The sequence below is a fragment of the Notamacropus eugenii genome, chromosome 2 (assembly GCF_028372415.1).
Source record: "Notamacropus eugenii isolate mMacEug1 chromosome 2, mMacEug1.pri_v2, whole genome shotgun sequence".
NCBI classification, from domain to species: domain Eukaryota; kingdom Metazoa; phylum Chordata; class Mammalia; order Diprotodontia; family Macropodidae; genus Notamacropus; species Notamacropus eugenii.
In genome coordinates, this window is record NC_092873.1 from 206,204,634 (window position 1) to 206,216,864 (window position 12,231).

Genomic DNA, 12,231 nt, shown 5'->3' on the forward strand with positions numbered 1-12,231 from the left:
GGTGTAAATGCTTACAGTGAAAATCAAACAATTGGCTCACTTGAGCCTGGTTTACCATAGTTCTGGTACACTCCTATACATACCTTACTCTCTAAGTATTCTGTATATATCATCCAAGTAAAATCTTAATCAACACATCCTTTTCTTCAAAATAATTTGGATTGACAGTTTCTGTTTCTTCTATCACCAGTTATTCAAAGTAACCCCTTCCCAGACAACAAAACCGTTTGACAATATTTTTTGCAGAAAGGGGGAAAATCAGCTTAAGTTATTAATACACTGAAAAAGTCTAAAAATATGTGCAATGTATAACACCTATGGACCTTCTACTTTCTTGAAGGAATAGATTTAGCATGCCTTCTCATATCTCTTCATTTATGTCATTTTTGATCTATATGATTTTGTTTCATTTCTTTCTTTTTTTTTTTAAAGCAATCAGGGTTAAGTTACTTGCACAGGGTCATGCAGCTAGTAGGTGTCCAAGGCTAGACTTGAACTCAGGTCCTCCAGTGCCAGTGCTCTATCCATTGTGTCTCCTAGCTGTCCACAGTTCTTTAAAAATATGGACTGCTTCACAAATTTGTGTTTCATTCTTGCTCAGGAACTAGGCTAATCTCTGTATCATTTCAATTTTAGTTGATGTGCTGCTGAAGTGAGCACCACCAATCAAATTCTCTTTGCCACCTCTGAGGCCAGTATGTAGTAGGAAAAGAAGGAAACAATGAAGAAGGCAAAGACCACCTATATTTCCCACTAAAGACAAGTGGATCTCTTTGTAATCTACAATAGAAGGCAATTAAGTTATACATTTATCCATTTATGCAAGAGCCAAAGTCTGTGTACCTGGTTTTGTTGTTTTTTCTTCTTTCTTAGCCTGGGGTGCTAGAAAAAATTAACCAATAATATAAATTAGAAAACAGAAATCACACTGGAAAAAAAAAAGCCAACAGATTATCACTTTATTATTGTTCTGCTTTGCTTATATCATTTCAACTAAAAAGTGTTAGAGGAGTAAAAACATAGCAATATAGGACACACACACACACACACACACACACACACACACACACACACACTCGCCAAGACAAAACCTCATACCCTGCTTGATTTTTTTTAATTTCCTAGTGCAGACAGTCTTTGGGATGAAATTTAAGTCAGAGGAAACTGGTTGGGAGAAAAACTGGGCAGAAAGAAAGTGAAGATTTTGGTGGTGATGTTTCTCATTTTGATAGATGGCATCAGACACCACAATAGTATTTACATGTGTGTGCACGTGTGTGTGCATGCTGATCATAAAACTTGCTATTCTTTCTAAATTCAGAATAGGTTGAAAGGTTTTGATAAATGACTACTATCATTGCCTGAGGCATGGAAATATCTTATTCTGTATAATTCTGGAGGATATAATTGGGACTAAAGGCTGAGAGTCATAGGGGCACCAATTTTGGTTCAATATAAGAATGATTTTTGAACAATTAAAGTTGCCTTAATGTGGAATGGGTTGCTTCATGGGAAAGTTAGTTTCTCATCACTAGAAGTGATTCAGAATACAGCCTATATGATCTATTGAGAATATTGCAAAGGGGATTAATATGTTAGGTCCATTTATCTATCCCTTTCCTTTGGGGACAGATTCTGATTTCTCTGAGGTCTGAACCCTCATCAAGAATACCAATGTTGTAAAATATAATAGTGATTAACTAATGTGCCCAATGAACATTCATTAAGCACTTTTGTATACTAGCCACCATGCTAGGTGTGAGGGAGATAAATATAAGAAAGAAATAATCTCTTCTCAAGGAGAACATATTTAGTTGCACAGTTTGATCAAAGTGAAAAATAAAGATAATTTTTCATGCTAAAATTACAAAACACAGAATGTAGATTTATTCTCATGAAAAGAAGTTTGGAGCAGATGAAAGCATTTATAAAATTTCTTAAAAATAACTACAGATTAAGTTTTTAATTGGTATACATACTGTATGTTTGAGTCTTGTCTGGAACAGCTAGGAAGCAAATTGAAAATGCATGTTGGTATGTTTATTTTAGTTCATTTAATCTTTCTGCTTTAATATGGCATAGAATGACAAGTAGAAATTTCAAAGGTTACAAAATTTAGGCTACAGAGAAAGGTAAGCTTTATATCAAGGATTTTGGTAGATGGCAACCATTTATCTGTGTCATCTTCAACATTAGTTGAGGCAAATAACTATTCAGGTGGCAAGCAGATAATTAAATGAAACCACCATTTTATTGAAGTTATATGAAACATAAGGCAACCAATTAAAGCCCATAGCCTATAGTCAATGAAAGCTGGTGTAAGAACTGAAAAGAAGAGAAAATACATCACTTATCTCCAAATAAGGGTTTTCCAACCTACTGAGCTTTTGTTACCCTCAAATTATTTTTCCTGTCCATTTGTTTGTTTGTTGGTGTTGTTTTGGTGTTGCCAAACTCAAGGTGGCATTGGGGAGGTTCTTGGAAGCATTGGAGAACAGCAACATTTAACCTGGCCTCATTTCATGTCAAGGAATTCCAAGAAATTCCTCATTGAACTATAGGATTGAGATGATACATTTATTTCTCTTGATATATATAAATCCCCACACCTATAAGATTTTATTTGTCTCATATGTGAGCCCCAGATATAGAAGGGAGAAAAAGGAAACAATGAGGAATGCAAAGACTATGTAAATTTCCCATTAGGGGGAAATGCACCTTGTTTAAGCTGGGTTCAGTATTAATCCATTTATACAAGAGAAAGAAAAATGTATACCTGGTTTTGCTGGTTTTTCATCTTTCTGTGTACCTGGTTTTGCTAGTTTTTCTTCTTTCTGTGGACCTGGTTTTGCTGGTTTTTCTTCTTTCTGTGGACCTGGTTTTGCTAGTTTTTCTTCTTTCTGTGGACCTGGTTTTGCTGGTTTTTCTTCTTTCTGTTGACCTGGTTTTGCTGGTTTTTCTTCTTTCTGTGGATCTGATTTTGCTAGTTTTTCTTCTTTCTGTGGACCTGATTTTGCTGGTTTTTCTCCTTTCTGTGGACCTGATTTTGCTAGTTTTTCTTCTTTCTGTGGAGCTGATTTTGCTGGTTTTTCTTCTTTTTGTGGAGCTGGTTTTGCTTGTTTTTCTTCCTTATGTGTATCTGCTTTTGTGGGCTTTTCTTCTTTATGTGCATCTGCTTTTGTGGGCTTTTCTTCTTTATGTGTATCTGCTTTTGTGGGCTTTTCTTCTTTATGTGTACCTGGTTTTGTGGGCTTTTCTTCTTTCTTAGCATGGGCTTCTAGGAGGAAGAAATCAACCTATCAGATGCAGCACAGGTGAAAGTGTTATAAGTGACTACCATCATTATCTGAAGTACTGAATTGACTTATTCTCTGTAATTTCAAGAGGTAGGATTGGGACAAATAGCTGGAAGTCACAGGAAAGCCAATTTTGGCTCAATATGAGGATGAGTTTTGAACAATTAGAGTTGTCTGAAAATAGAATATGTTGCTTCATAGGCAATTTAATTTTTTATCATTGAAAGGGTCTGAGCATAGACTTGATAATCTCTTGGGATGCTTTAAAAGGGATTCATGTGTCATAGCTCCTTGGGTACAAGTTCCTTTTCCCTTGTGGGTCTAGACTCTCACTGAGAATACTTAGTACTTTAAAATAGTAAAAATGATTACCTCATGTACCCAATAGGCATTTATTAAAACTTTATTGTGTGACTTTATCACTATGCTAGGTGCTGGGGATACAAAGGCAAAAATTAAATAGTTTCCACTTCTAAGGAGCATATATTCTGTTGGATAGTTTGACAAAACTGAAACATAAAAGGAAACTTTTTCATTGTAAAAAGTAAAATTTCATGATACAGATTTATTCTCCTATAAAAAGTTTTAAGAGGAAAACATTAATACATTTTCTGAAAAATAACTAAACCTTAAATTTTTAATTGGAATATATACTGTATGTGTGAGTCTTTTTTAGAGCATCTAAGCAGCAAATTGAAAAAATGTATATTGGCATATTTGTTTTAGTTCATTTAATCTTTCTGCTTTAATATGGCATAGCATGATAGCAAGTAGAAATTCAATACTACAAAATTTAGGCTACAAATTTACCCAATCCCGGGAGATGCTTCATTGAACTATGGAACCCAAATAATAAATTTGTTGCTTTTGATATAGACAAAACCCTAAACCTACAAAATTTTGCCAAACCCAAGTCCAAGGTCTTGGAAGGAAGAGAGGAAACAATGAAGACTAAAAATATTTTCTAAGTTTCCCATTTAAAGGAATGGAAGGGTAATTTAAATGAGAAGATCTTTCCCATTCATTAATAGACCCATGTGACCTGACTGGGTCACATGGAAGTCTGAGTCACATGGAGTCTGTGGTGGGAGAAACTTGCTGAAAGAAAAAAATTTGGTCAGAGTAGTCAAAACTGAAGGACGCAGGCAAGCAGGCAATTGACCAGTGTGAGTGAGAGAGCTTGTTTGTGATTTGTTTAAAGGAGCTGTTTTGTGGAAGCCTAGCAGGGGGAAGGCTCAGAGGCTGGTGTTGCCCTCTGCATTGTTATTGAGTGTAGATTATGATGGATTTGGCTTTTTGGTGTCTGAATAAATGTTTTGGTTCTTCCATGTGGAGAGTCTGTTGCATTTTGCAATTAAGAATTGCACCAGGATATTCATGGCCACTGTGAGTGCTGTGAATATCACATTTATGCTATAGGGAAATAGTTCCAGAATAGAGGAAAGTAGAATTCTATATCTACTCATTAATGCACAAACCAAAAAAATGTGTAACTGAATCTGTTGCTTTGTCTTTTTTTTTTTTTAGCTATGTGTTTTAAGAAGAAAGTAAACTATCAAAATTAATTGAAAAGTGGAAAATACACTGGGAGCTAAAAGATATCGCAGCAAACTCTGATTTGCATTATGTTTTTTAACTAGCATAGCTGAGCAAAAAGAAAAAGAAAGAAGAAAGGAAAGGAAGAAAGAAAAGAACAGAAAGAAAAGAACCCAGGTTTTGGTCTCTAGGATAGGTCTCCTTCCTGCCTCCCCCCTCCCTCCCAAAGAGGAGTAGCATGCATATTTTACCGTAATTTAAGTTGTTTTTGTTTCTAAATCATGATTTTTAAAAATAGCGGTAACATTTCAGTAGAAGAAATGCAGTTTGAATGGGAAGGACAAGAAAAAAATACAAAATAGAAGAGTTTGGGTGAGAACTGAGGCAACAATTGAGGTGGAAGGGATTTAGGGATTTTTACCAATTGTAGAAACTGGGACACAACCTTAACTGGGATAAGAAAATGTATGGTGAATTTCTAATGCTGATTAGAAGAATTGGTGGTACAGAGATTTTTATTCTGATAAACACTTGAATTAAGAAAGGTACTATAAACAGAAGCCATTTCCTGGTAAAGAGTCTGGCTCCTAATACAACGAGAAACAGTAAGTTTCAAGATTCAGAATACTCAATCAATTTGTCTCCCAGTACAACGCACACCATAATACTAGAAAAGAGGCTATTTTTCTAGGACAGATTTGTTAGTTTTTATTTTTAAACAAAAGATTTGAAACCAAGTGGGAATTAGGTTAAAAAAAATCTTCAAAATTGTATTGGAAAATAGCCCTGAAAGGGGTGTAACTTTCTTCAATAATTTTTGATAGCCTTAATGCAAATTGAAAAATTATTAGGTACATTACAGAGGTTGAACAGAATGGACTAAAGAAAGGGACTGTTTATAGCTAAGCTGTTCCTTTCTGTTCCTACATAGTAAAAGCCCCCAAGTGTGTAAAAAGGGTAGAGAACAATAAGGTTCTTATGTACTTTAAACCATCAACGAGATAAATTTAAATATTGGTAGTGCACACAGAATATGACCTCTGTCCAATTATAAGGAATAGACAGTCTGCCTATAACTGAGACAAGAAAGTATAAACCAACCATAGCCAAATGGAAAGGAGAGCTCTAGGGTTCTTCTTGGAGAGGTTAATAAAGGCATTTGTGAAGTAGATGCTACATGACCACTGAAGGAAAAGTAATATCACAGAACATTAGATGTTCTTGTCTCCCTGTGCTCATGATGAACATTAGCAAACAGTCTATTAAGGTAATTACAACTAATGTGGCAACGTCAATTGCAGAAGTTAAAGTACAAAGGTTTCTATAGTAAACATGATAAAGTCCTCCATGGTAGATCTATATATACTTCAGTTTACTGTAAGCCCAATGGGCCCAAGAGGGGTGGGAGGGACAGTGATTACTAAATGAAATTTAATGAAATTACTAAATGAAATAGGTTATTCAAAAGGGCATTGATTTTGAGCTGGATAGAACTTCTGAGATCATATAGTTCAGTTTCTAATTTTACAAATGAGAAAACTGAGGCCCAGTGAAACTAAGTCATCACACAGGTAGTGAGAGCCAGGGTTTGATCCCTCTGATTCCAAAACCAATAAATTTTCCAATACACTGAGATACCCTTAATCATAATTTAAGATCCCATATGAAGATACGTGCAAATCTTAAAAAGCTATATAGATGTTAATGATTCTCCTCTTCAACCTCCTCCTCCCCCTCTTCCCCTTCCTTTTCCTCTCCTACCTCATCAATATGGTGATCAGTGCTTAATAAACATTGACTTGAATTGATTGAAACTAATGTGGAAAAACTATGATTTTTATCCAAGTTTATCACCTTTTTTAAAAAAAAAAAATCAGTTTACTCAGTTCCTTCTAGAGTTTCTGCTTAGGATTTTCTTTAAGTCAAAAGGTAGATTAATCAGCCGTGTTTTCAAGATCAGTGAGCTTTTTTCAACAAGAGTATATCTATAGTTTCAAAAGCCCTGGAGACTAGAAAATAGCTTTGTAGCAGACTAACGTTTTAGCCAGAAAGACCTGTTTGATGTGTACCTCGCAATCTAACTTGACTTGGAGAGTAATATCTGTAGTCTATGCTCTAGCTGTCTCTAACAGCTAAGTCTTCCAGGGGAATCTAAGAGAATACCATGAACTCTACATGATGCTTATTTCAGTCTCTTGTTCTTCTTACTCAAAGGTTTAGCTAAATATATGGAGACATTTTTAAAAATTGAAGAAACAACTTAACAAAAACAACTTTTTGAATTAGTATAAATATATTTAATAGACTCAGAACATCAACCTCCCCCATCCTACCTAAATATACAGTAGCACATTCCCTACATCCTTGTGGAATATTTTGCTAATTTTTGCATGAGATTAAAATAATGCCTAAGACATAATTACTACCTCTCTTTTTCTCCATCCAATTTAAAAAAAAATGGTACTTAACAAATTTCAAATAAAATGAGCACTTCTGCACAAGGTAGAAACAGAAACTGACGATCACATGTGACACTGTGAATCTTTATTATTTACAGTGTGCTTTTCTTCTTAAAGTATAGAGTAAATTCAACCTGTAACTTACCACACTGTCCTGGTTTGTTTAAATCCTTTTGAATTTCCTTTTTTTTTCTCTGTGCATTTAAACGGTACTTCAATGACCCACTTATTTCTTTTTCTCCCCCTTTGGCAACCTGGTCTCTAACCCCATTATCCTCCTGATCCCCATCCCTCCTTCCCAAAAAAGAAAAAAATAGTATCCTTGGTAACACATCTGCACAACCAAGCAAAACAAATTCCCTTATTGGCTGTGTCTAGAAAGGTATCTGTCATTCCGCATCTCGAGTCCATTACTTTTCTATCAGGAGCAGGGTACTATGTTTTACCACTGGTCCTTTGGAAACATGGTTGGTCACTGCAAAATGTGTTGTTTTACAAAGCATTCTCTTTAATGGGAGTACAAATCTAACTATAAAATTCTGATCAATTATATTTTTTAATCTTTCAGAATTCAGTACAGGTTAAAGATTTTGATAAATCGGTAAATAAATATGTATTAAGTGTCTAGGATGAATCAACCACTACGATAAGTACTGAAGATACAAAGGAAAAAGCAGACTATCTCTTCTCTCTCTCAAGGAATTTACAGTCTATTGGGGGAAGACAACACACAAAAGGAAAACAGGATATATAAGAAGGAGATCCTGGTATGGACGCATGATAGAGAAATATAGAGGAAAGCCACTGATTGAGAAATAAAGAAATGACAGACTTGGGATCCTTCTTTAAATGGAGGTTCTGGGAAAAGTTACCCAATGAGAAGGAGGGATGGACTCAAGGAGCAGAGGGTACTGACTGGGCTTGAATTCCAAAGCTGAAATAATATTGAGGGATGCAGAGGTGACTATCATCATTACCTGAGGCATTGAAACTACTTATTCTGTACAACTCTAGGGGACCAATTGGAAGTCATAGAGAGGCCCATTTTAGCTCAATATAGTGGAGAAGGGGAATGAACTAAACTCTTTTGCTGAAAAGCTAAGAATAAAACAATGCAATTTTCTTCCTCCTACTTTCATCTTTCAAATGACTTGTTTGTTTTTTTCCCAATAAACAACAACTTGTGAGTAGGATGAGCTCTTTCTTTCCTTCTTTGGCTCTTGCCTTGCCTTTCCTTCTTTAGAGGAGAGAAATCTTTTCTAACAGGAGTTAAACAAGTTTATGATGATTGATCTTATTTTTGTTAATAACAATACATTTTTATCAGCCAAAGAATCTTTTCAAAAGAGACCTGGGTCTCCAAGTGCCTCCATTTCACTAAGGGAGCCAGTATTTCATTGTGATGGTAATCTTGGTAGGACTCAGTGCCTGGGAGACTGAACTAAAATTCTTCCCTGATACCATCACCTTGACTCACTTCTTAAAGAGGCTTATTCATTGAATGGGCCTTACCTCACTCTAAGTGCGAGCCTGAAAAGGCATTAGCCTAAAAGGGCCAGGGTCTCCCATTGCATCCTGGGCCATCTCCAGTCATTCTGATGAATATCTGGTCACTTGATAGAAATGACTCTGGAGAAGAAATTGAGGCTGGTGATCTTGCACAGCCCTCCTCTCAAAACAAGGTCAACTGCAAGTCCCTGATGTCATGGTCCTCTTCCAAAACAGAGGACAAACACAACCAGAAAATGAAATGGAGCGGTGCAGATGAAAGAAGGGGTAAGTAAATACAAAGAAGATCCCACCCAAAGCCAGAAATCTAGCTGGAAATAGGCATGATCAAAGAGAATTTTGTCTTCTCCTCCTTCCTAGCTGGGAGTGAGTCTTCTTTCCTCTCCAGTGTCACAGCTAGAGGTTACACATTCTTTAGGCAAGGTTTTGGATTAGATAACCTCTTTGGACCTCAGTTTCCTCCTCTGTAAAATGGAGACAATGATTTTACCTATGTCATGGGTTTGGTAGGAAGATCAGATGAGATGATCTACATATATCATCTTTCAAAGCTTAAAGTCTTCAAGTTGAGTCCTATCACTTCACTGAAATTTTATGTATTTTTCTTTTTTTACTAAATCAGATAACCTTTTCTCATCTCTTACCCTACTTGCAATTTCTGCAGCTTTTAAAACTTTTACCTTCTTGGCCTAGATGATCTCTTCTCCCTGAGTTTTCCTATCATGTTTTTTTCCCAATTTTTCTCCGACCTGTCTGACCATTCCTTCTTAGTCTTACACTGAATCATCACCCTAAGAGTGAATATATCCCACCTCAAAAGAAGGCCTCTCCTTAGTTGCCACTGCCTTCTCTTTCCCTGATATTAGTTCATATCTACTTTATATTTTTGCTTGCTTTTCTGAGTACATATTCTGTATTTCCAACCCAGCAGGCTGCTATTATTTGGGGCAGTAAGAGGAAATAGAGAGATCAAGTTTCTTTTGACCTCATCTTAGGAATAGCAGTCTTTAGTCCCATGTTTAACTCTTTTGACCTGGAATATAATTAATCTTTTGGCTTAAGTGTCTATGAAGCACTTAATACTGATTAATTTTGTTAAGAAAGGCTTTTCTCTCCACTCCTTACAAAGGAAACTGAATTTAAAAAATTCCAGTGGGAATCATGCCCCCTTTAACCCCCCAGAAGCTCTTGCAGGGTTGAAAAATTATACTGCATTATTTCATAGATTTGGAATCAATATGCATAGTCACAAAAATTACAAATGAGTATTTTATGTAAAAGCATTGAAATGCATTTTATATTAATTGAACTACAGTACTGAACATCAAGGGTAATATAGAAGAAGCTGTAGAAGAAGAAAAAAGGAACAAAGGAGGTACAGAAAAGGTAACTGATGAAAAGCATTTTGAAGAATGGGAATAAGACAAAATTAGTTATTTTGTATAAAGAGGAAATGGATATAGATGATGGTAGCAAGGATATAATGATATAAAATAATTCAAAAACTGTATAAATCAGAAAGCTGATGGCTCTGTAATAAAACTGAATTTCTGGAGAAGTGTTTGAAAATATTTATTTTTCTTTTTAATTCTAAGGAGTGAGGCTTCCTCTGCTACATGTGATAAAGTTTTCCCTGGTGAAATTGCCTTCCCACACTGAAAAATCTTAATTCAAAACTCATTATCATCACCTTCTTCAATTAGTTTTTAGATTGAGTTAAAAGGAAAAAAAATGAAGATTCTCAGAGGAGAATACACACATGCACGGGCTGATGGGTTTAAAGAGCATCTATGATAGTCAGCAACTAAAAAAGGGCAGTCTTCTCAGGAATGCCTTGAACAGTGAGAATTCTCACTCGTGCTTCTGGACCAGGAGGACCATTGAAATAATACAAGATGTATTAATAAAATAATTCTTCTATGCATTATGTGTGTCTCTGACTCTATCTTTGTCTATTTCTCTTTTCTCTGTATGTATCTATATCTCTTTCTCTGTCTATCCAGTCTTGTGCTGTCCCCTACTTAAAACCTCTCTGCTACCAACCACTACTGCATAAAATTGATTCAGATAGTTTATATTTTGCTTAGTATTCATGAAATACACATCACTTTTAGATTTCTACCATCTGAGAAGGACTGGCTGTCACTGGCTGATTCAGTGACTACCAGTGTGACCAATGTGAGTGTGAGCGATTGATTAGGTTTGTCAAGGAAGGCTTCCCCAATCCCCCACCCCATACAAGATAAATTGAATCAGGAAAAATCCCAATGGAAATTGTGCTCTCCCACCAGAGAATCTGAAATTGTTCTTTTATTTTTTTTTCCTCAAAGTCAAATTGCTTTTACCCTGACAGGTGAAATAACTGACAAATTTATGATTCTCTCTGCAGATTTAAAGGCTATACCTCTGTTAAGTGCATTTAATTTAGGATTCCACCTCTCTACCCCCTTCCCTTTTTTTTTTGATACTGGGTTCCCCTATCTCACCAAGGCTGATAGTGCAGCAGTCACACATGGGCCTGATTCCACTCTTCATTGGAACAGAAACTTTGCTCTGGTCCACTACCAATGTATTCTGGGTCCATCCCTCCTTAGGCAGCAAGGTGTTGCCCAGCTCCCAGAGGCATACCATACTGATGCCAAACAGCTTGGTAACAATGGGCTTTAGTTCTGTGGTTTCCTGAGTTCAAGTGATCCATCAGCTTTAGGCTCCCCCATTAACAGGGATTACAGGGATGAACAATTACTCCTGGATTTTTTCTACTTGCTGACTGACTCACTGAGTGATATTGGAAAAGTCATTTAAACTCATTAGGGCTCAGTTTCATAATGCACATACTTATACAAATACACATATGCACTGTACATATATGTAACATGTAACTATAATGCACATAATGTGCATGCTGTTTGTATATTATTTATATATGTCTTTATGTATTGATATATATATAGTAAGCATATTTTAGATAAATATATATTATGCATTATTAAATACATATACATTTATCTAAAACATGCATACTGTATATTAATTATGTTAATATAATAAATAATATCATAGATAATACATCATATAATATACATATAGGATATATTATATGTGTATGTATAATATATACATACATAAAATTTATTTTAGAGTCTTCCTATTATTTCACTGGCAAAGGAATTCTCTCAGTGAGAAAATTCTTCTACCAATGCAAATCAATACTTTCAATTTGCAATCTTAGAGAGTTACTGGAACCCTGAGAGTTAAAGTGATTGGCCCAAGGTCATTCAATCAATATGCATTAGAGGTAGGACCCAAATCCAGTTTTTCCTGATTTTCAAGCCAACTCCCCATCTACTCAACCATGGCTGCCTCTCTATTATAAATATGTAACATACATCATATAATAAAAACATAATGAGAGGTAAAATGACAGTCTA

At 35.5% G+C, this 12,231-nt stretch overlaps 1 protein-coding gene and 1 non-coding gene across 16 annotated transcripts in view; both read right to left on the reverse strand.

Annotated features, from left to right (window-relative positions):
* TRDN (triadin) overlaps positions 1-12,231 on the reverse strand; it is a 561,781-nt gene that overhangs the window by 76,682 nt on the left and 472,868 nt on the right. For all 15 annotated transcript variants that reach the window (XM_072643208.1, XM_072643207.1, XM_072643206.1 and 12 more), the window contains 3 exons: positions 2,777-3,277; positions 1,980-2,006; positions 844-882 (listed from right to left, as the gene is read on the reverse strand). In XM_072643208.1, the coding sequence (XP_072499309.1) occupies positions 844-882; positions 1,980-2,006; positions 2,777-3,277 (567 nt within the window). The remainder of the gene's footprint in view (positions 1-843; positions 883-1,979; positions 2,007-2,776; positions 3,278-12,231) is intronic.
* On the reverse strand, positions 557-660 carry LOC140530541 (U6 spliceosomal RNA). Its single transcript, XR_011975978.1, has one exon. It is a non-coding gene; the product is annotated as a U6 spliceosomal RNA (small nuclear RNA).